This window comes from Syngnathus scovelli, chromosome 14, assembly GCF_024217435.2.
Source record: "Syngnathus scovelli strain Florida chromosome 14, RoL_Ssco_1.2, whole genome shotgun sequence".
Taxonomy (NCBI): domain Eukaryota; kingdom Metazoa; phylum Chordata; class Actinopteri; order Syngnathiformes; family Syngnathidae; genus Syngnathus; species Syngnathus scovelli.
Genome location: NC_090860.1, coordinates 10,731,613 through 10,756,137, shown reverse-complemented (window position 1 = coordinate 10,756,137; position 24,525 = coordinate 10,731,613). Strand labels below are relative to the sequence as shown.

Here is a 24,525-nt window from a genome sequence, read left to right as displayed (position 1 = left end):
TCATTTCCAGCAATGAAACACGCCTCAGGTATTTTAAATGTGACCTTGTGAGCCTTGTGAATTGAAAGTCAATAAATATGAATACAATAATGAATAAAGCACCAATTCAAATATTGCATTAAAAAATAAACAGTTGTGTAGGATTTTGAAACATTTATTTTAATGATCTGCTAGGCCACATTTGGCTCCATATCAGAAGGCAAATAAAAGTGGCATTAAAATTCAAATAGTTTATTTTATATCTGCAAAGAGCATTTCAGAGCACATTACGAATAAAACTGAGGGATGCAATAAATGTGTGTAAAAAGACGCTCTAACTACTGAGCACATTGATGAAATGTCGTAATATTCTTTACATCATTTTCAAGTATTTGCTTCTGAGCCTTGATCTCACAAAACAGTGCGAGTTTATTTTTTTCTCACATCGGCACTTAGTTGCTTCCCTATCAGCGGCGGCCGTTAAAGCCACGGGACCTAAATGGGGAACGTGAGAGCTGTTTAATGGCTTTACTATTGGCTGACCACTTTCCCTAGCAACTCCAGACACTTTTGGAAAAAGTACATAAGGTTCCAAATAATATTAAATATGTGTCATCTAGCACGTACAGTATCTTCACATAGTCTCTAATGAGTTAAGAGACAAAAAGCCATAGACTTCCTCTGCAAGCTCTTCCTCCTCTACCTACTTGGTAACCATGACAACATTAGGTGTCATTTTGTCAATCTATTTTAAGAAACTATAGTCTCACACCATCCACTGTAATACACACACAACACACACACAAATTGTAGGAGGGAGTTGGTCATGCAGACACTTAGACTTGCATAACTTTGACTCTATTTTCGAGTATATTTTTGGGCCACATTAGTGGTTGAGGGTGTGTATGCAAAAAAAATAAAAATGTGCATGGCAAATGGGCCAAAGTTATTCTGGGCTTATTCTGTTTTTTTCATTGACCTGATTTTTTTGGGTCGCCTGACATGATGAGATTTTTTTGGGCCTTGTAAGGTGATGAATACAAACAGGCGCCGACACTCTCAGCGTGCTCTTCAGATCAATACGCAAAAAACAATAACAATAAATAAATGGTGCAGACATGTGGCGCTCGGTAATTATGTCCCACTTGGTTCTTCACTGTGAAAATGAGTGTCACAGACTCCTAATGGTCCATCTGAGGCTTCCCAAGTGATACGAGGTGTGGAGTGAAGCCCTCCCTGACCTCTTTCCCTTTTGAGCCCCCCCCCCTCCCTCCGGAATGCCTCTGTGAGCTTGTTTACTGCTCTCAAGTGCACCACAGTGACTGTGTACACTGAGAATGGCTTTTTTTTTTTGTTGATAAATGATGCCGTGGGCAGCCGTCTGCCAGGGCACGGATAATAAACCCAAAGCGCACCTCAGTGGGGGAGAATTCAAAAGCAACAACAAGAAAAATATTGATTGAAAGCCGAAGTTGGGTGCAGGGATACATGAAAACATAAAACAAAAGCTACTTAAGAGTAAAGTCTTGTTATTTACGCTAGCCCAAATAGTTGGGATGATGTCGTCTACTGCAAGATGTTGTATGCTGATAGCAAATGTCTATCTCCTCAGTGAATACACAGCCATCAATCAAGAAGTTGCAATCCAGCAGAGCTGCAGAGGAAACGGCAACACAGTATCATCCCTGGTATTTTTAAAACTCTCCAGGGAACTCGCTTTTATTGCTATGCGCTGTTGAGACTCTGGTCGGACAAAATGATTTTCCGTGGATTTCGACACCCTGTTAAAAAGGGCAAAATATAGATATTAATATCCCAGTTCAATAAATGTCCTTACTATTTTCCCATCAGACAGGGGTTTGGCGCCATCTAGTGGCAGAAAGCACAAATTCTACCTTTTTTTTTCAGGAATCGCTAACCATGAGTCCATTGATTGATAGAAACAAAATATCAAAACAGCAAAAAAACTTAGATCGTGACACGCATACCGACTGTCAAGCTTGGACGGTTTAATCGTTTTTCCCTCTAGATGGTTGCACAAAATAAAACGGCCCTTCTGCAACAAGTCACCCCTGAGACTCACCCCAGAACATTCCATCTGCTTTTACAAGATTCTTTTAAGTGGTGCCGTGTCATTACGTGTCAAACGGTATTAAACGTCCAACTATAAATAAGCCGCGCGAGCAATGTACACAAGAGTTTTTTCTCGGGGTGCTCTTCTAGCACATTAAAGGAAATCCATCATATTAATGATCTTCAGCTCGCTTCATTATTCATGGAGGAAGAGCGCGGCTGTCCAAATAGATTATCGTTGGCCATCTATTCGGCGATGTAATCAAATGTAGTTGATAATATCAAGCTGCAATTTGTCTGATTTACTGATCGGCATACTTATTATATATAAGTGAAAATAAATAAACTAGCTAGCTAGCTAGCTAGCTGACGCCATTTTAATGTAAACCATCAATGACCATTATGGTAATACTGTATTTTGTAGTTATTATTTCCAAGACAATTTGTTAGATTTATCTTTGCCGCATTGCTGCATTTATTCTTAACGCAATTATAATAATGTACAATAGGAAAAGCTTCATAAATCGACTCTGGTTGCTTCACCTCCTACAGATCAATTCAAGTGCTTTGCTACTTTGTGCTCCCATCAGATTAGGCTGACTAATTCCCACTCGTGTGGACGTGATTGAAGCTAATGGACGTCGGGAAGATTTGCAGCCGCTCGTATTCCGCTACGCAGGCACCGTAATATATACGACGAGCTGCTTTTTCTAGTTAGCGCCCAATCGAGAGAAAATTGATATCATTCCGATAAATGTGGCCGCTATAGCAATCATGCCTGCGCTATGATGACATGACAGCTAAATATAGGGCAGGAAAATGGAGCAGAGGAAAAGGCCACAGTGAGGACCATAAATATTCACAGTCCAGAGGCTGCACTCGAAGTCAGAAATTTTTCTTATAATTTTTCACTAAAATGCTCTCATACACACAAATAAAAAAATCTTGTCGTTTATTCCACTGGTGTTAAATTTTTTTACATGCAGCTCTCAAAGTCTGATGAGAAGATGAAGCAGGTAGAGAAACTAAATAGTTGTGACCCCAAGCCCTCCAGCTCCTCTGCAACCCTCGCTTCCAATATCCCCCGTCCCCCGAGGGAGCGGTATCCATCATGAAGACGGCGAGGCCGTTATGGCGCCTCGTATGGCGCAAGACACGCTGGTGTAAAATGCAGCCCATGTTCCTGCCGTAAAATGTCCATCAGAGCCTTAATGCATCTCCCAGTGAAAGTGACAGAACCTCGCCTTTGCACATTATTAACTCCAGACGTTTTTATGAGCGCACAAGAGTGCTCTTCTGCATAAGATATGTGTCCACCTTAGTTTTTGGCATCACATCATTCTCCCTGACTGTGGCCCTTTAAATACGATCATTATGTCATAATTATTCATTGGTGGAAGCCAAATAAATTAGGCTGACGGATTAATCTATTTTGCTACACATCTTGCGGGCGATTTATAGGAACGTTATGTAAACTGTTTCCGGTGATAAATGGTGACGTGAAAGCATAAGAAGCTTGGCAGAGGATGCTGTAAAGGCATAACCAATTTGGCAGGCTCATGATAAATACATGGGATTTGTTTGAAATAGTCATCAAATATGAACGAAGCGATACATTTATTCATTCTTTTTGTGTTATATTTAAAGCCAGATCACAGAGATTTGAGTCATGTTAGAATAAACTGCAAGCTTTTTCTTGCACACTCGCTTAATACCGTATCGGCTTGAATATAAGACGACCCCGATTGTAAGACGACCCCCTCTTTTTCAAGACTGAAAAAAGCCTTTGTTTAGACCCCGAATGTAAGACGACCATCCCCTTTTTAAGTTTTATTTCAATGAAAAAAAAAAACCCTCATCTTATATTCAGGCCAATACGGTAAATGATGGACTCTGCTTGTCCATGGATGAGTTTTGTCTTGAGCAAAAATGGCAAATTTAGGTCTATAAAGTAGAAACGGTGTCCCTATATAGCTCCTGGGAGCTTCTACACTGTGAATAGAGTACTTTGGTCACATCTGCGGGGTGAGACATCCTCATTAATTGTTACATTTTATTCGGAGGAGTACATCCACCCCCACCCAACCTGTTCCACTAAGCACTGATCACCGATGCGTAAAACCGCATCCAACCCATGATGCAACAGCAAGGGAGGAACGACGAGCAAATCCGTGATCATCTCCAGTCGAGAGGTGACATCCTTACGAGCCAGCAAGCTCCTCCAGTCAAGTCAGTCCACCCTAAATAGGTCGTGATCGAAATCCTTTTGGGACTCTCCGGTGGGCGTGCATGCGTGCGTAAAATGGAAGCGCGTGTGTGCGCGGCGCTGCGCGGCACACTTGTGTCACACACCGACGGACAAACTTGCTTTTAACGAGGGAAAGCTGCAGCGTGCATGGCGGCTTCCCCCGAAACGATGATGTGAAGTCACGAGCGGGCGAGTCAGTTGCGCCAAGGAAGGAAGAAAAGATGCTGCATGAGCGAGGCTGCGAGAGGACATTTACACCAAGGTGAGAGACACTACTTGTCTTCAGCTGATGGACAGCCTCGCTTTGTTGTTATTGCCTTTTTAACAGGTGTGTGACGTCATCTATAGTTTTATAAAGTCTGCATGCTTTCGATGAGAGGGAAAAAAATGAGCTAAATGAACAAATTGGAAAATGAGCATGTATTATTCATACCAGGAGCGCACACACCTGCTAAGTGCACATCTTATGGTGTTTTGATTAATTATTTGTGAATGTGGGATGGGCTTTTGTTGTCTAATGTTGTGTGTAATGGAATTGTGTGTTATTTCCTAGATAAGCGAGTGCGCCTTGTGTGCGCGCGCGCGCGCGTGTGTGTGTGTGTGTGCGTTCACAATCACACGCTTGTTTTTTCCACATTATTCACGCGTGTCCAGGCGGAACATTTGTGTCTCGGGCTGGTTTTGTGTTGAGCGCAGGGGCCACAAGCTTGGCAGCAAGCATGTAGAACACTAACAGAGGCACTCATGTGCATCATATTCTATGTTTGTACTGATTTTTCTCTATAAATAAACCTGTGCTAAGCTAAGCCATTCTAAAAAAAAATAAAAATGGTCGTTATGCACAATTGATAGGGTTACATCCATAACAACAATGTGTTCACTGAGCTGAAGTCTCACAAAGTTTGCTGGCATGTCACGTGACTTTTCCCCAGGTTCCATTATACCAGGAAGTGGATATATTTCATCATTGATTGAATATATCCACCTCTCTCACTTTAAGAGTCAGATTTACAAATATATAAACCCCAAAGGATAGCTTATATCAATTGACTTTTGGTTATTTCTCATTATACCAACGCGTGCACACAATTTGCGCTCTTACCTTTATTTGTAGGTGAAGTCCATGCGTCTATCCTTCGCCATAAAAGCTCCATTTCATTGTAAAAGTCATTTTCTTTCATTTTAGATTGCACCTCATTAAGCTTTGATGCAATCACAGCAAGCTCCGTCATATATTTGTATTTCTCCAACATTCCAAAGACATACGTAGCAACAGTCGACTTCACTTTTAGCTCCATTGCGCAACATAACAAACATCTGCACTTTGTTTGACACATCCGTTGTCTCGTCTATCTTTGCAACAACAAATGGGGCAGCATTAATCACCCTTTGGCTCACATACGCCCCCCTTCAGTGCGGCATGCAGAGTACCTGTGACCCGCAACCTGTGATTTATTTATTTATTTATTTTACTAAGGCTTTATCTCCCGTCAGCAAAACAAATATTATGCAATTTCAGCTATTCTAGCTATAAAAATGTTCGAAATCAGTCCTACATAAAGATCAAATATTCGTTTTATGTTCTTTTTTTTTTACTTGTCATGATCTGCCTCACCTGTCTCTCCTGCTATGTGAATATATGAATCATCATATATTATCCTTGTGCAGCTATGCTCATAAAAGTGAGTCAGCAGACCGAATTCAGCACCTGCTTATCGCCGTGGATGTCGGTGAGAGGGGGGGGGGGGGGGGGGGGAATGAAAAAACATTGAGCAGATGGTGATTTCATTGCACAGGATGGTAAAAGTGTGTGTGCTGAATATTGACAAACAAGAATATTTATTTAGCCATATATTGCAATCGAAACCCCCCCGGAAAATAAAAATATATATGCTGAAGCATTTTCTCATTTTCTCATCAAGCCTTAATTTAAATGTTGATATCATTTCAGCTTCCAGACCGCCTAGCTCCACTTGGACTGTAAGCAGGATCACAATGGAGAGCCTCAGTGAGCTCCAAAATCCTCTTCTGGACAAAAGCAGCAAGCGTCTAGTCCACGGTTACCATGGCGACTACCCAAGCCAGCAGCAGCAGCACCAGGACGGCCTCATGGGCTACCTCTACAGCGGGAGCCATGACGAGCACAAATCTCAACAGTTCCTGGACCCCACCTCGCTGCATCTAGCGGTGGAGGCCTTCTATAAGCCTGATTTCATCCTGTGCAAGGATGACGTGAGCCTGCACAGCAAAGACTCCAAGAGCGAGAGCTTTGAGACCACCTTTACCGAGAACAAAGACGTGGCGCCGGGGGACGAGAAGCAACTGGGCGGCACCCAAGGAGGGAAGGATGTGAAGATCCAGACGGTGTCGTATGAAGTGGAAGACGAGCAGGCTCCTGAGTATGAGGTCAGTCAAACAAAAATAATTTGGGTCATCTTATATAAAAGCAAGAAGAAGATCTGACAGGAAGTAAAATGTCAACAGTAAAATAAGTACATGTTATTTTCCACAATCATTAGGGTGTGTGAATTTTAAAGAGTATAAGTTCAAATGTCGAAAGGAAATGTCAGTTCCTAATGAGGCAATATACATTTTCTGACGTTCATTGGCTGCTTTGGTGCAGCGGGATCGAAGAGCACCGTGCGCCGAGTCACTTAGTTCATTAACAATAACTTATAAGGGCTCAGACATTTTCCGTGCGGGCGGGGAGCCATGGGAATGTTTTGTCATTTACATTATTTTAACAACCTAAGAGACCAGCGGCACTATTCGTGCTCATTTGGTATTCCCTTCTCCTCAGAAAGGTCATTTCACTGCCAGGCTTTCAAGTTTGCTGTGGACTCACTGTGTTTTATAATTGTGATTCTCTCCGTCCGGGCGATTGTTCTTGGGAATGACTGGTAAGCTCTTCAAAGAAAAGTCTCGAAAGCAAAGCAGCAAAGTCATTTCAGATGTGCTTGAAATCTCATTTCACCCGCAGACCCTGATCGGAGCGCTTTTTTTTTTTTTTTTCTCTCGCTCTGGCTCACAGATAGAGAGATGCGGCGTTGCTACAAGTAATGCGGTCGGCGCTTTGTGTGCATTAAGAGTCCCTGGAGCAGGTGGCCACTGGCTGAGGTTATTCCCTGTCAATTCAACCGAGTAAATCCCTCAGACCGAGTAAAAAGTCGCCTCTCCGGCTTCTGGTGTGTCCACTGACCTTTAGCTCCAGTGTGCGATAGAACCTAACCTGTGAAGTCAAAATGAATTCACCAACGGATGACTTACTACATTTATAGTGCAGCTTGAAAAATAAAATAACATTCAGGATGATATCAGGTATGAACAAGCTTGTGTTCTCAAGGGTCACTGATTTTAATAATAAATTGATGGATGGGCTAATAATGGCAGCACAAAAAAAAATCTTCAAAAAAATGCTGATAGACATTCTGTAGATGGTGGAATATGTGGAAACAAATTATCTGAAAAAAAAACATCCAATTATCTGGCCTAGCACCTGTGTCCCCGTGGCCACCCCTCTAGCGCCGCCAGTGGTCATCCATCTAACAGTTTCATTTTGATAGAATTCAACTATAATAGGTGACATTAAAATCCAGCCGAGAGTCCTGTGACCATGTTTGCTAAGGATGACACGTGTCTCCACAAGAGTGCTCGGTCGCATTGGCAAATAATCAACAAGCACAGCGGGAGAGTGTCTCCAGTCCGTGTCAGCGACCTCGAAAGCAGCAGTCACTCAAGAGTCCTTATCCGGTACAGCTCACCAGATAAAGGAAGATTAGGGCTACTGTGTACCCACTGCTTTATTCATGGGGTGTCACATCATGGAGTGCTTATGAGCAGTCGCCGTGGTGATGGATCACAGCCGCCTGTCCAGGTGCAGCGTGTTCATAAAGCAGATAACGGGGAGACTCGTAATCTTGTCTTGGCACGGGGGGCAGCTGTTGGGAAACAAGTCCGGATGATTTACTGCAGCACTTCACTGTCGAAATAAATACGACGTAGTCACAATGGAGGTTATTTATTAGGGAGTCTGGCGGCGATAGGATGTTTTAATTGGGAGGGGGGCAAAGGGTATCTAAGAATGTCAACATTTTTTTTTTTTTTTTTAAAACACAAAGATAAACATAGGGTGGGTAATGTGGAAAAAAATCTGAAAAAAACCTAATCGTCAATTATCTGGTACCTGCATATTTGGGAGGTTCACTGCCCCCACAGCCCCCCCACTAGCTCCACCAGTGGTCAGTATTCTATTATTAATTAATTGTACCCTATACGAGATTATACACCTTGCTTTATTCTACAGTATAGTGGGAGGGTGCTGCATCCACAATGTTTTGCTCCCACCTTGACTGATGGCTGCAGGCGGTGGAACTAATGAAAGCTGCTCTCTACTTTCTACTGGTGCAATCTTGCACCGTGTGCTCAGGACAGCTGAGCGAAGCAAAGGGCTGCGGCTTCGTCAAAGGTCACCCCGCCATTCGTGTCGCCGTCCTCATTTCGTTGGCCTGGCTCAGATCGATGTCTGTCTGTCACTAATTAGCCCCCCACTCGGTCTTTGTGAGGTGTCGAGATGTATGTTAGCGATGGTGGAGGGGGGTCATGCTGGAGAAGCAATTTAACAACTAAATGGCACTGTCCTCGGGCTGTGTCCCTGTCACCTCGGAATGATGGAACAATCCGTTAATCCCGCTTTATCTGTCAACCAGCTCACGGGCTGTTGACAGGCTCCAAATCCACTCCGGTGGGCGAAGCACTTCCTGTGTCAGTGGTCCAGCAACGAGGGCACGGTACTCTGTCAATCAGCTCCGTGGCTTACTAACATCATCATGTGTCTATCAGTGAATGTTGCTAATTACACTGTATTATTTTCATAACAGCTATTTTGAGTGGGCAGGTAATTGTATTTATTAAAATTGCACGTTTGCTTCCTCCCACATTACAAAAACATGTTTGGCTGTAAATTAGACAAAGTCGTGAGTGTAAGTGATCTACTTTAGTGAGGAAGAATAATTGATCGTTCTTCTAATAGGGTTAGAGTTGGCAGAAGAATTGATATTTAAACATCTATATATTCGTTTTACATAGTCACTCATCCTGTTCTTAATGTTTTGCAGAGTGACAGCTCCAGTGAGAGCGAGAGCGAAGACAACTTCCTGGTGCTTCCTCCTCGGGATTACCTGGGCTTGACTATCTTCTCCATGCTCTGCTGCTTCTGGCCTTTGGGCATTGTTGCTTTCTGCTACTCTCACAAGGTATAAAGTTGATCTGCGGCATGCATATATAAATATATATATTATATAATTTCTGATGACTAATGATTAGTTGTGGCTATTAGTCAAAACTTTGCAAAGCACGACGTATACCATGACTGTTTCTCTTGGGATTACTGCAAACTGACAATTACAATGGAGGGTATATTTTTCATAGCTAAAAAAAAAAACAACACCCAAACAAGCCATTCGTCACTGTCAGTGCCATGACCTAATTGCTATGGCAACAAATGGCAGAGCGAGAGAGAGAGAGATTACTTATTTTCTCTCCGCTAACTGGGGCCCAAAACACCTACTCACGCACTCGTCGCTGATGATGACTAACTCTCCGAATTTTTTTTGTCCTTTTTTTTTTTTTTGTCAGACCGGCAAGGCCGTCGCTAAGGGAGACTTCTCCAGAGCTGGAATGAGCTCCAGGAGAGCCCTTTTCTTGGCTGCGCTTTCCATTACCATTGGCACGGGAATGTACGTGGGGGTGGTGGTGGCCCTCATCGCCTACCTGTCCAAGCCTGGACATGTATAACACTGACAATAGAAGCAGACAAATGGGAGGAGGAGAATGGACTTCATCACTCCCGTGGGCTGCTGGTTGTCAAAGTAGAATAAGAAGGAAGGAAGAACAAGAAGTCATTTTAAGACTCTGTATGGATCTTGAATTTTGGGGATGGACTCTTAAAAGAAGAAAGGAAACAGCCTCTCTATTAAGAAATATTTCCCTGCTTCATTTAGAATTAATGTATTCCCTCTCAATACAATCGTCAAAGATTTCTTTTTATATTGTCCAGATTGAGAAAAAAAATGTAGATTGTCTTTGTGTAGACAAAAGCTGCTGAGCAGTGGTCACTAGGGATATTTGTGTTTATTCTGTACTGTCCACCAAATTAAATAAACAGTTTTGGCATGAATAATAAATAAACGTTGCTTCTACAAATGTCCTTCATCTTCTCCTCGTGGTAACGAGTGAAGTCTTTGTATGGATGAGTCGCGCAGTTATGTTTACACATTGAAAAAAAAAAAGATGCACAATGAAAATATTCGGACCATAATGCTTTGTTGTGCCACTCCGATAAAAATTGTGGTGGAAGGTCGAACTTCAAATATGATTATTTATGCTAAGACATTTGTTCTTACCCTTGTCTGAGGTTACAAAATATTTTGGGTGTCTGTCAGGCTGATATTGTTTGCTATTGCAGGCGACACTGAGTCTCTTGGCATTCTTCACTGTCAGCGCTCGAGGTGACTTTTGCTGCCAAAGTGAAGAGAGCCTCGGGAAAAATGACTGCTCTCCGCAGTTAGAATGTCAGAATGCACTTTATTCCTTTCCGGCACTTGGATTCAGCATTTGCATTTTTGCACCACCAGACTGGCAGTCACAAAGTTTGCCTTGGAAAACACAACATCAACTTGGGAAAAGAATCCAAATATTTTCAGTAATTGGTTTCTAGAAAATACACATCCCAAAATTTACACTATGTGAGATTTAAACAGAACCTCAAATGAGTTTTCTAAATTTTATTGAATATCAATTAGGGAGAATATACTCAATTTCTCATTAAAAAGCATTTTGATTTATATTTGTTGGAAGTTCTGAGGTTCTGTTAATATGGTTATTCATTTTTTTAATTTAATTTTTAACTCCTTAGCACCTGTTCTCATTGAAGTTTCATCTACATCAGGGGCGTAGCTAGACCTTTGTCAAGTCAGGTGGCCAAGAGGGGCCCCCACTGGCCACCACATAGCTCCGCCCCCACTATACAAACCATCAAAATATTAAACAAACCACAAAATTTCCTCATCTCAACATTGGCTATCTTAATGCCAATTGTAGTACATCAAAACCTCAACCATAAAATATCATCTCAATATTAGCTAGCTTAATGCTAATAGGCTACATCATGCAAAACGCTACGCATAAACCTGGTGTACATAATTTCACGCGCACAAAAATCTTAAAAGAATCCACCATATCTACAATATGGGGTGAAAACGATGAACCCCTGACAGCAGGGGAACGCTATCGCTTTTAAACTTCCGGTGAGGTCTAGTAGGCCTTAAAGAACAGCGCGGCTGGTCTCCGCTATGCTCATGTTGTCGTCTCTCCAAACAAGCGTGAAATGTGACTCGATGGGGGGGCGAGAGTAGCGCTGTCATCAGCGAGAGCTCGACGCGGGCGCTGGAGTGGGCTCGCTCGCCCAGCGAACGCCGCGTGTTTTCTCTCCCTCGGCGTTGGGGATTCAGGAGGAGGCTTCACCCACGCCTGCTAGGCTACTTCGATTAGTCATCCACCCCCGAGTGGACACAACGCTTGCAATTGCGCAGTCAGATCGCAACCTCGGCAAATATATAACACCAGGACTTAAATCCCAGTAGGAGATTCCAGAGTTGAAAATATCATCATCTCTTTTTCAGTCAGTTCTGCAGAGGTCAAGTCAAATATGGGTCAAAGGTCACGTCGCAAGTATTGCTCTTCAAATTTCGAGCGAGTCCCAAGAAAAATAAATTGTTTACGTCCAAGTCCTGCAACTTACTCAACATCTTACTAATGTGACACCAAATGAGACACCATGATAATGACAGACATTAGGGCAGAAGAGGAAAACAGTGATTTATGCGCCGAGGTGAAGTTGATAAAGAGAAAAGAGCACACATTGAAAAGAGGAAATGAGATGATGATTTATAACAAACACACTTCTGTTGATGGTTCGCTCGTCGGAAGACATTCCTTCCGTTCCTATCGCTCCTCAAATGAAACACCTGTCAGCCGGCCCGGGGACAACACACGCATAAACAATACTAAAATGGGAAAAAAAAAAAGAAAAAACAACGCCGGCCTCCATTCTGCATACAATCTTTCAAATTAGAACCCCTCATTTAATCCAGTAGATAACACATCCTCACATGCTGTTTGAAGCTCATCCGGAGATTATTCGCTCACTCGCACGCAGATACATTTAATGTATATTTGATTATTCCAGGGAGACTTTCTAGGTCAGCACCAGTGAGTCCACTAGCGGATGGAAAAAAAAAAAAAAACACTTGCTCAGCATACATCTCACCGTCAGTCAAATACAGATGTAGTTAAAGACTCTTTAAATGACATAGTTGCCTTGGGACTCTGTAATGGAAGACTTGGAATATTTCGATCCAGTCCACAATATTGTGCTTAAGATGGATGGAGAGCATAAATTGGAACAACAAAGATCAATCTTTTTCATCCTTCATGCTATCCTTCTTTAACGGCGTTTACAATAACAGTTGGACTGTTGCCGATAAGGATTTGTAAATCATGGCAGCAAATGCTGTCCTTGACAAACTTGACAAAATTATGTGTGAAGTGACAATGTACTGTACATGTATTGTATTATGTTTGAGGCGGTCCAACAAATTCCTGGACAATTTTGAAATATCCCCGGACATTTTTTAGGGCTTAAAAGTAGTCTGGGAAAAAGACGACGTCTAGTCACCCTAATCAAAATCTATTGTTTTTTTTTTTTTTTTTATTGCACGCAATGTTGGTTTGTTTGCTGGGCAACAACAACATGAAACGTCCCACGGTCCTCCGCTAGAGGGCGTCCGAGAACTCACTGAACGCTGAGCACGGGGCCCCCCCAGGGCTGCGTGCTCAGTCCATTGCTCTTCACCCTGCTGACGCATGACTGCACTGCGACCTACAGCGACAACCGCATAGTGAAGTTTGCTGACGACACGACTCTGGTGGGTCTCATCACGAAGGGCGACGAGACTCGGTACAGGTCGGAAGTTGACCTTCTGACCACGTGGTGCAGGGACAACAACCTCCTGCTGAACGTCAATAAGACCAAGGAAATCATTGTTGACTTCCGGAAGGGTCACACAACACACCTGCCGCTGATCATCGACGGTGCTGTGGTGGAGAGGGTGAGCTGCACCAAGTTCCTGGGGGTGCACATCAGTGAGGACCTCTCCTGGTCCGCAAACACCTCGTCACTGGCAAAGAAACTCAGCGCAACAAGAATCCACACTGGCGAGAAACCTTTTTCATGCTCAGTTTGTGGCAAAAAATTCTCTCAGAAGGGATATTTAAACTTGCACAGAAGAATCCACACTGGCGAGAAACCGTTTTCATGCTCAGATTGTGGTAAAAAATTCTCTCAGAAGAGAGATTTAAACGTGCACACAAGAATCCACACTGGCGAGAAACCTTTTTCATGCTCAGTTTGTGGCAAAAAATTCTCTGAGAAGGGAAGCTTAAAATCTCATACAAGAATCCACAGTGGCGAGAAACCTTTTTCATGCTCAGTTTGTGGCAAAAAATTCTCTCAGAAGGGATATTTAAACTTGCACACAAGAATCCACAGTGGCGAGAAACCTTTTTCATGCTCAGTTTGTGGCAAAAAATTTTCTCGGAAGGGACATTTCAACGTGCACGCAAGAATCCACAGTGGCGAGAAACCTTTTTCATGCTCAGTTTGTGGCAAAAAATTCTCTCAGAAGGGATATTTAAACTTGCACAGAAGAATCCACAGTGGCGAGAAACCTTTTTCATGCTCAGTTTGTGGCAAAAAATTCTCTCAGAAGAGAGATTTAAACTTGCACACAAGAATCCACACTGGCGAGAACCCTGCTGCCCACTCAGCTACTTGCTAAAGAGTCTATTGAGAATTCCGAGTGTTTGAGCAGACTTCATGAGTTTTTGCATCAACGATAATTCTATTTATTTACCTTTTGATTGGGATGCTGAACTCTTTTTCTTTGCCACAGTTTGTATTTTAGTCAGCATGAATTTGAGAATATATACCTTATCTGACCATTTTCTGTTGGAGAAATCTAATGAATATGTTATGTTTTGATTCACTGAAGTCAAATCAATAACTAGTTGCAGGGGTGTGAAAAAATAAACGTATCTTTGAAATTGTCAAAATGATGTCTTCTCACAAATACAAAATTGTGTTTTATAAGATCATGCCAAATCAAGTTTGCCTTGATTGTAAGATTGTTTTGTGTCAATTAAACACATACACTCCCAATTTGATTAGGTTTTACAGTTTTTGTGGAATATTACCTGATGACGAAGTGTTCCTCCAGTTCAGTGAGCCACAGTTTCTCCACGGCCGCCATTAATTCACATACAGCAGACAGTCTCATCTCTGCAGGCCTGATTACACATGAGAAAAATGATCGAAACATTACATCATGTCTTTTCAAAACATATCCATTGTCCCTCCTATTCAGGTATGTGTAAATCCATTTCAAGGCTTCCATTACGTTGTGAAAAGTAAATCAACTCTAGTTTAAGTGTAAAAACGTAAAACTTTTTTTTTGTGAAAAATGACTTAATAGTAAGACTTTAATTAGCAAAAAATATGAGCATGTATAATCAGGCTTTTTTTTTTGTAAAAAACAAAAAAAAGACCACGACCATACAAGTGCCTTATGCATTCTTTTCGGTTAAAACTAGAGCGACACTGCCCTCCTGTGGTTTATTATTGTACTGCAAGTCAACCTATTTGTATTAATACAGAAAATAAAAAAAAAAAAGATCTCGTTCATTCACCTTGCTGCAGGTCAAATTAAAAAATAAAAACCTTACTTATTGCATGATCATTTAAATGAGTAGAGAGACAAAAATATTAGAGACTTTCCTGAGGAGAAAAATCGAGAGTGGGAACACTTAAGATACTCAATAGCGATATTGATCTACAAGAAATGACAAGCTGTGCTTCATAATAATAATAATAATAATAAAACAAATAAAAAGATCTGCATTTCTCCGTATGACCAGTAGATGGGGATATAAGACCACTTTGGCGCACTCTCACGTCAACCCGACCAACAGGACATCTCTATTTTGATGAGACTCTCGCTGAGGGGTTTCCCAAAATGAGCTGCATGCGCTCACTAATCTCACCAATGTCAATCAAATTGCTCCAAGGGAAATTGAATGTTAATATTGCATTAGTGAAAATCTTCCCATAAGCCTCCGCCTGATCTCACTTTGCATGGATTGAGATGATCTTGCGGTGGTCTTTTACGAAACATACAGCGTTTAGGCCCACTGTGTGAATGACCTCGTGACTTCCAGTGTAAACAGCTGGATCTTCCACAAATCTGATCTATCATAACCTCTTCCTCTTTCTCTCTCTCAGAGGATTAAATAGATTTGCACTTAGAGGACTAATCCTCACAGAGTTGCATGTCTTGGCCTCAATAGATGAATTCGGATGGAGCCTTGCAGATGAGGACTGAAAGCATGTTGTTGTTAGTTGAGTGGTGCCCATTGCTTGAAATGTGATCTCAATCCTGCAGATAGGTCAGCGTGAATTTTTTAAATACATTAAAACTAACCGGGTTTAGTCTACAATGAATAATATTATAAATATTAAACTGTATAAAACATTGGAAATGTACATTTGAAAAATATTTGATATTAAATCACTGTTTTTCCTGCATTTGTAATGCTGTTTTGTAAGGGACAATGCTTCTATGTCCGTTTCTGAAAAAAACAACTGTATTTTATTTGTACAGAATTATCCATCTTGTATTCCAAAATTTGTCATTTCCAGGGTCATCCTCTCAGACACTAAAGTTTCCACTCAGAGGAGTCAATAAATAAACAAACTTTATAGAAAAGTCCCACGAGCTTCATAAAGTGGCCTTCAGGTAGCTTGATAGAAAACATTTTTGAGCAGACAAGAGCGGTGTGAAGTCAAGCTGTCATTCTTTGGATGTAGAAAAGAGGATGCGTGAGCGGCTTAAATGTTGGCTGTTAAAGTGATTTCAAATCAGACATTCTCTGCTTTCGCTCTCGTTGCCCAGCCCCTCCCACTCCCCTCCAATTTCATCTGAAATTGAAGGCTCTCAACTGCGACGGATTATAGGAGCTAACCCCGGCATGCAAAGGGGGGGGGGGGGTCGCTGTGCTAATGAGGCAAGCCAACAGAGCATCAACAAGTAGCTTCTGCACTGAGGAGACAATTTGCAGTGTCAGACCAGTTGAGCCGGAAGAAAAGTTAGATGACAAACACCGGAAAATCACATTTATTAATAAAAAGATGTTTTGTTTTTTTCTTTTGGATGCTTTGTGAATGATACATTTTTTTGGGGGGACGTGAAAGTATTCAAATTGTATCATGGAATAACATCAGCAGTGGTTCTCAAATTGAAGGTCCGGGAAGCTGCAGTGAAGTTCAGAGTCAAATTTATAAATATATATAAACCCATAAGGGCAGTTTAATTGAATAAATTATACAATTTTCTACTGGTTATTTCAGATTTCATCAGCAGTTTGTGGTCTTACCTTTGTTTGTAGATTTTGACCCCATGAATTAAGCAGCTGCTACGTCATACTAGTTTTTCCACAACAGCTGTATTTCTCCAAGACATACAGCAGGGGCGCTTCTATCATCACATCCCAAAAACGCTTCCTTCACTTCCCCGTCCACTTTTAGCTACATAGCGCAAAAAAATAACAGAGATCTGTGCTTTATTTGTGACAGCAGTCTACCTCGACGGCAAAAAAAAAAAAGGGGCAGCACCTGTTGGCTCACGTACGCCCCCTTCAGTGTGGTAGAGTACCTGTAACCCGCAACCTGTGCCTACTGCGGCTTTATGTCCTGTCAGCAAAACAAAGCGTTTCACCTTTGTATTTGAACAGGAAATATGCAATTTCAGCGATTTAGAAAATTAGTCATACATAAAGATCAGTGGACAAATATTAATATTCATTTTATGTTATCAGTATTTTTTTTTTCTTATGATGCTCCCCTGACCACACATCTGTAAAGCTGTAACTATGGGGTCTGCAAAAAAATTGGCCTTCTTGGTGTCAATATTATGAAAGGATCATTTGACTTTAGTTAGATTTTTTTTTTTAACAATGTCAGGGTTCCCTGGACTCTAAAGATTTGAGAACCCCTGATATACAGCAGAACACAGAACAACAATTAAGTTTTTCTCCTTATGAGCGGATCGTTGGCGGGATGGTTTGCATTGGAAATGTAAACCCCCAAAAAGTGCATCTGTATCTTCTGTATCGCAGTGAATCATCCTCATGAGAGTCCAGATGCAGGCTGCTTGAGAAGAGCCAATGAGAGGTCAGCGCCCTGCATTCAGTCTTTTAAGGGCTGCTCGCCTCCTCGGCAGGACTTGAAGGAGCGCCGGACTTCTCCCGCTGGTCCTCATCCGGTCGGTCATGACAAACCGTCCCGAGCACTTTGGCACTGTGCTCCTGCGCTTTGGCCCTAAGGGCAGCGATGCTGTTCTCTCTCAGTTCTTCTTTAGAAATGACTGACTCGCCCTTCGACCTCCTCTCCTCTGCCTCAGAGTCTTCGGCCCTCTGAGAGCCGGGTCGCGGCGGCGGCTGAGGCTGCAGCTCGTCACAATTGGCGACCGCCGGCTGAGGGGGCGGCGGGGTCTCCATGGACTTTTTGTGCATCCCTGCAAAGAGTTGCGGGCATTCAGATTTAGAATAGCGCCTGCTGATTGGTAAGCCATCTTGAACTGAAAACAGCAAGCAAAGAAGGTTCTGGTTTAGAATTGAATGTCGCAACAGCAGTGAAGGAACAAGCTTGGAGGATGAACATGACATGAAGAAGGAAAGAAGGAAGGACAAAAAGAAAGAAGCATTGCTAAAAGGATACAAGTAATATTAAGGATGGGGGGATGACCAAACAAGAATGAGGAAGAGGATGACAACGAGGAAGGTGGCTCACCTAGCAACCAAGGCGCACAGGACTCCATGATGCCATCCTTCGCTGACTTGAGGATGGACTCCGGCAGAGGGATGGAATGCCGGACCATGGCGCCGTAGAGGCCGTACTCGGCCATGACGGTGCTGCGACCCCAGCACTTCTCTCTCTTCCTCCACTTGGCTCTGCGGTTCTGAAACCACACCTGTGACGACATAACACGCTTCTTTACTATGCTTGTAATTTGCTTTCAACTGCGGCTGATTCTAGTTGAGAGAACTGAATTTGAAGTCAAGTCAAGTCCCCCGCTAAATCGATTCAAGCCAAGTCCCATGATTGGTGACTTGTCTCTGAATCACTATGGAAACAGATGTGGAACTCATTTACAGCGACATTTTACATTTTTGTCTTTAATGACATTTTGGGTGTCATAATTGTCATAATAATTCATAAGTCCAAATGGGTCAATTTACATTTTTGTTCCGAGGATTTTGTTTCTCATGTCAAATATGAAAACACTTTTTTTCCAGTGGACGTTCCCCCATAAAGTTAGTGGGAACACTTCTTTATCAGATGACGTCTGAGGGCAGCCCCGAACGTCAAAGGGAGCTGTGAAAAGGAGCAGCTACCCTGGGGCATACCGCCGTCTGATTGAAAAATAAGTTAATTTCAGTCCCGATCAATGGCGGCCAGGACAAATATCACGGGAAATTAAACTAGCAGGACTCGGGGGTGCAATGCTATTGACCCGCGATAATAAATTCAATGTAGTTATTTCATTTGAGCTACCCCCCCCCCCCCTTTCTCGCACAGCAGTAGCCCCGAAGCCGGTCTCATTTAACTAATTACGCTCAATGAGCAAAAATTGGGTGTTAATTTTTCTTACGCAGAAGAGCCAGCTTGATCCTATTTATTTATTTATTATTTTTTTATTTATTTAACCATCCCTTTGCATGTGGTATTATTTATTGGGAGATGTTTTGCGCCCTTAATGAGAAACGAGATTAAAAGGCGGGCTTGTGCAGGCAGATGGATGGTGTGGGGTCACGGCGCAATCTTCTCCCGCCTTGATCGCTTGATTAGGTCGTTAGTGTCTGCTTCCACACAACAAATTGTTTCACTTTCCAAGTGAGCCTGATGAAAAACGATGTGTCCCGGGCAGGGGGAAGGCATCACTCAGAACCTCGGAAAGATGAGCAAAATGCAAGGTGCACACACGGGGAACGGGAATTTTCATTATTATGGTTCTTCTCTCTTGTAGCTATTAAAAATGTGCCGAAATATTAGGAACAACTGACATTCCAGCCACAATAAAACATTAATTGGCCCTTTGATAGTGTCAATCAAAAATTAGTGTTAGACTTTAAAATGTAGATTTTATGCACTGACCTTGTTTTATTCTAATTCATGTCAGGAAATAGCCAAAAATGTTCCTCGTTGTTTACAAGCAGATATTTGCAGATGTCTTATTTTCATTCAACACAGAGAAGTCTGCTTTCATGTGGAATACAGAAATCTCAGAAAATTTGCTAATAGGAAGCCTAAATTCTGGGGATTTGAATATTTTTAGATTCAACACAGGCTTGAAACAATTGATGAGCAAAAATAATTATCAATACATTTTCTGAGCGATTAGTTGATTAATTGACGCACCTTTAATGAAAATAATCTCTATATGCATACTTAATCTACACAGGCCTTCATCACACAAGCTATGGAGTCTTATAGGACGAAAAATGTGAATTGATGTTCAAAATATATCAACAGGTGACTAAAATTCATATAGGCTTGACCTACAATTTTTTTTAAAACATCTTGAAGTTAGCTCAAAATAAAAGATATAAAGGGATATTTATTTGAAACTTGGTGCAAAATATAATCTTGTATATAATGTACGTATAGGCCTGTATCTGTAGGTGTGTGTGTGTGTTGTGTGAGTGTGTGTGTGTGTTTGTGTGTGTCTGACCTGTATTCTGTCTTCAGGTAATTCGGTTTTCATGGCCAACATCTCTCGTGCGTACACATCCGGGTAATGAGCCTCATTAAAGGCCTTCTCCAGTTCCTCCAGCTGGTACGAGGTGAAGATGGTCCTGTTTGGACAAATCCGTCAAATATCACCCACGCTCAATTCATGCACAAAGCCATCCCATTCCCTATTTATTTTATTTTTTTAAATATTGGATTTGATTTATTTTATGGAAATATATTAAAATATTGTATAGGGAAAACATGCAGGTGTATTTATCTCAAACGTGTAATAGACATGACATGGGGTGAAAAAATAAAGATAAAAAAATAATCATAAGAGGCACAATATGACTCCTGACTATCCAGTGTTTATTAATATAGCCAAAATCACATTTAACATACTGTTGTTTTTTCGTTTCCTATTTTTTTAGATTTCTTTATTGCACAAGAAAGGCAAAAGATTTAGCCTGATAAAAACAATACAGAATTTAACAACGTGGTACCGTCAGATAAATTGGAATTATTTTTTTAGAATACAGATTTTAATTCTGAAATCATTACTGACCTGTGACGTCTTTTCTTGCGTTTCTTGCTCTGAGCTATTGAAGATTTGGGCAGTTTTCTTTCACTGGAAGACAAATCCTCAGAGTCTGGACAAGGAAAATATTACGTTTGATCACACATGAAATAGCATATTTGTTTTTTTAATTTACGTGGGAAAAATAGTAGACTCTTGAAATTTAACTTTGCACTCTCAATTAAAAACACACGAATAGCGGACGTTGTATTTTCATATAGGAGAAAAATGCGGTTTTTTTTTTCTTTCTTAAGGCATGTAAACTGATTTCCTGCAAAATAATTAAAAAAAAAGATGCTGACCGGAGCTTGCAGACTGCCCGGCGTCCATCCGCCCTGCAGAGGTGTTGTTGTGCGGCCGCAGGTGCACATCCTGCGGCTCCAGCACGCTCTCCAAAAACGCTGGCTGACGGTAAAACGCTGGAATCCCACCGGGCCCGATTAATCCCATCCCGACACCCACGCCGGCATGGCCCAGCATGGACCTAGCCGCGATGAGATGCGCCCCTGCCGGCAATGAGCTGAGCGGGTTCCTCGGGGCCGCGGACGGCTCCTTGTTGAGCCCCAGGATCTCCTGGATTCCGAATCCCGTGCACCTGCTTGGCGGGTGGATCACGGTGGTCTTGGCCGGCTGCTGTTGGTTATTAACGCTGCTGCCTCCATTTGAACCCAGAGGAGTTCTTCTCGTCTCCACGGGGTTCAAAGTTGCCGATAACACCGCGCCTTGTTTGCCCGTCATGGTGGCTTGGCTTCAACAAGGAGTTTTTTTTTTTTCCTCTTTTTTTTTTTTTTTTTTTTTAGTGGATGTAACAGGCTGCTCCCCAGTGCATGGTCCTCTGTGCACAAGTGCATGCGGGGGCTTCTTTACAAAATGGTCCCTTTATCCAACAGGTCCATCCCGACGAGAGGCAGGGCCCAGCAGCCAATCAGCAGCGAGGATTCCGGATTCCTGTGGATCATCATCGATGCATTTAGACAGACGCTTTTTCCCTCACCCTCATAAAATCTTAGGACTAAAGAAACACACAGGAGTTTACGACAGGCAGGACAGATCGTTTAAAATTAGGCGAATTTGGAAATCATGTTTTCATGTGTGGGCGGGCGGTGGATTATTAATCCTCACCAAAACGCGTGGCCATAACATGTTTTTTGGGGTTTTTTTCTGCAGATCATCGACGCATAATTGATCTCCAGATGTTGTGTGCATGGCTCTGTGCGTTGGGGCTTCATCAAAGGCCCTCAAAAACACGACGGGTGGACCAACGACGTGGAGCCAGCGCGCTCTGGGTGATTGTTTGTTGCATCCGTGGACCCAGCATCGCGTCCTAATCCCCCAGCAACACTTTCAAGGGCAGGTTGAAAAAAGAAAGATGATACACGTAGTGCACATAAAATTGGCTGGAAATCGACAAAGTCACATTAAAATGATATAACAATAATAATAATAATATAACAATAATAATACTTACCGTTCACATAGACATTATCGTTGAAGAATATTCACAAATTAATTGATGAAAATATATTGAGGGGATTAGGTAAAAGATTTTGGCCTTAATCATGATATCATTATACATTAACGGACGTGCAGGAATGTGAATGAAATTCGAAAATCACATATAAGTATCAAATCTGTACATACATTTATAAATAATGACATTCATAAATAAATGTATCAATAATGAAAACTCATCATGCCATGCCTCTTGTTTGACTTTGGTCAAAATATTTCTTGATATAAAATACATATGCAATAAAAATGTTCATTATGTATAAAAATAATTAGTTTCATTTGGCTTTTTTTTTCATAAATGGCTCTTTGGCCTTTATAAAACAATTAAATATACTGAAACAACCCCTGACGGCTAAAGTGCTATGCCCACCAACTACTACTATTAATAAGTCATAAAAATAGTCATAATATCAATAGACAATACATGTATTATTTTTCAAAAGCACTGTGTTGACATTTAAAGTACTTTAGCACAACAAGTGCAGTAAAACATGTCCATTAATGTGTTTTGACTCACTTGGCAGTGACAGGCACACGTCAATGCTTTGTTGAGCCGAGCAGCCTATACTGTTGAGAATTAAAAGCACATTTAAATGCATGGCACAGTATTTATTTACTATAATACTGACCTCAGGTGCTCCAGTCTGTTGGCATCCTTTGCATACATTACCATATCATCTTGAGCTCACAGCTGATAAAGTGCAATATTGACTTAGAGAGTCATCGCTGCGTGCACATCCACTGATCCACTAACAAAGTCGTAATTCACATCAAACATTTGGAAATGAGCCGCTGATTTGAAGGCAGGAACATATTGCTGCTCCAATTAGTGCTGGGCCTGTTGAAACTAATTAGAGCCTATTTAGTGGAAATTCCATTAATGAAGAAATCAATGTTATTAAGGTATGCTAATGACACATCAGCCTGTTGGGATCTAGTCATTTATTAAGATGGAAGGGAAATGGGAGGGGGGGGGGCGAGCTACGTGGTGGTCACTCTCTGGCCTATCGATTACAAACAATATATAATTTTTTTAAAAAGTCTTTTGTTTTTGTTGAGGGAGGAGAACAGTTTATGGCTTGTACTAATCTCCTGCGTGAGCATGGCGGCATGCTGATTTGTATGTTTCGGAGATGCGGCCTAATAAGGCTCCAGATTAAGCTTGAAGCTTTACAGTATCTGGTGATGCCCATCAAAGAGCATGCAGATTAACAAGTAAACATCTGTTGTGACTTTTTTTTTTTTATAGCATGCAAAAAAGGAAACAAAAAAAGTCTGAAGATGAAGCACCACTATAAATGATGATGACCTTACACAAAAAAAAAAGTTTTGCAAGGTCAGCAGTTTTCTCATGGCCCTACTGCAATTAATGGCATGTTTGGTAGCTGCCCGTAGATATTGCTTAATTAAGCGAGGACTTGATTAATTTGCACTAATTGACGGCTAATTTAAAGACGTAGAAGTGGGGGGGCACATCGGACTGACATTTGTTGGGGGCTCAGAGGGTAACATGGGGTTAAGGTTTGAACTAACCCCGCCAGGCTGTCTGCCTCCATGTGGATGAGCAGGTCTGCGGACAGCGACCCGGCCAAACGTGGTGACAGGCAACATGGAGAGTGTCAGTGTGGCTAACATTTCAGAACAATTTGTATGGCGTGGGAGAGGAAATTTACCGTGGGATCATTTACTGGTTCATCATCCAGCCCAAATTTAGAATCTATCTTAAGTGCCACCAGTCCTGGAAAATGTTCTGCCACATTTTGTCTCTGTGACCTGGTAAATCGCACAAATGATTGTTCAGAAGGGGTGACCCGGGCGGGTGCGAGAGGTGAAGTCACCCAAGCAGAGCCGGCCGGCCTCTGTCCGTGTGAATCGGAAAGACCATTGGGGGCTTATTAGAGGCCCGGGAAGAAGTGTAACTGGTTGGCAGCGAGCGGCCAGAGAGCGAGCGACATCTCCAGCCGGGAACAGTCAGAGGCGTTGTCTTACCTAATTACGGCCGAGCAACTTCTTTTTTGTTTCCCATTCGGCATGCCTGTCTGATTCTCTTTTTGCCTGAGCGCTCGCTCCGACAATGCTGAAGTGTGCTAATTAGAAGAGAAATGGTCCAAGTAATTATGTCAACTCTGATTAAAGGTGACGACAATGAGCAATATTATTTTTACGCAATGTTTTGTGTATAAGGGAGCCTGCTTCCAAAGCTCATTAAAGGAGAAGCGCTGAACTGGCGGC

General features: G+C 42.0%; 2 protein-coding genes across 4 annotated transcripts; one reads left to right on the top strand and one right to left on the bottom strand.

Annotated features, from left to right (window-relative positions):
- Positions 1 to 4,167: 4,167 nt before the first annotated feature.
- LOC125980416 (synapse differentiation-inducing gene protein 1-like) lies at positions 4,168 to 10,505 on the top strand. The gene is made up of 4 exons (XM_049739466.2): positions 4,168 to 4,562; positions 6,252 to 6,706; positions 9,415 to 9,552; positions 9,935 to 10,505. The coding sequence occupies exons 1-4, from the start codon at positions 4,529 to 4,531 to the stop codon at positions 10,091 to 10,093; spliced, it is 786 nt and encodes a 261-aa protein (XP_049595423.1). The 5' UTR covers positions 4,168 to 4,528; the 3' UTR covers positions 10,094 to 10,505.
- Positions 5,466 to 24,475, bottom strand: vsx2 (visual system homeobox 2). 3 transcript variants are annotated; one of them, XM_049739461.2, is made up of 9 exons: positions 22,811 to 24,475; positions 21,904 to 22,122; positions 21,084 to 21,729; positions 20,770 to 20,854; positions 20,203 to 20,326; positions 18,261 to 18,441; positions 16,847 to 18,048; positions 14,612 to 14,704; positions 5,466 to 6,695 (listed from the first exon to the last, which is right to left on the bottom strand). In XM_049739461.2, exons 3-7 carry the CDS (start codon positions 21,517 to 21,519, stop codon positions 17,666 to 17,668), a joined length of 1,209 nt encoding a protein of 402 aa, XP_049595418.1. In that variant the 5' UTR covers positions 21,520 to 21,729; positions 21,904 to 22,122; positions 22,811 to 24,475; the 3' UTR covers positions 5,466 to 6,695; positions 14,612 to 14,704; positions 16,847 to 17,665. The 3 variants fall into 3 exon arrangements, with proteins under 3 accessions (XP_049595418.1, XP_049595420.1, XP_049595419.1); XM_049739463.2 differs by having other exon boundaries at positions 16,847 to 17,985; positions 21,904 to 24,475; XM_049739462.1 differs by lacking the exons at positions 5,466 to 6,695; positions 14,612 to 14,704 and having other exon boundaries at positions 16,570 to 18,048; positions 21,904 to 24,475.
- Positions 24,476 to 24,525: the final 50 nt, after the last annotated feature.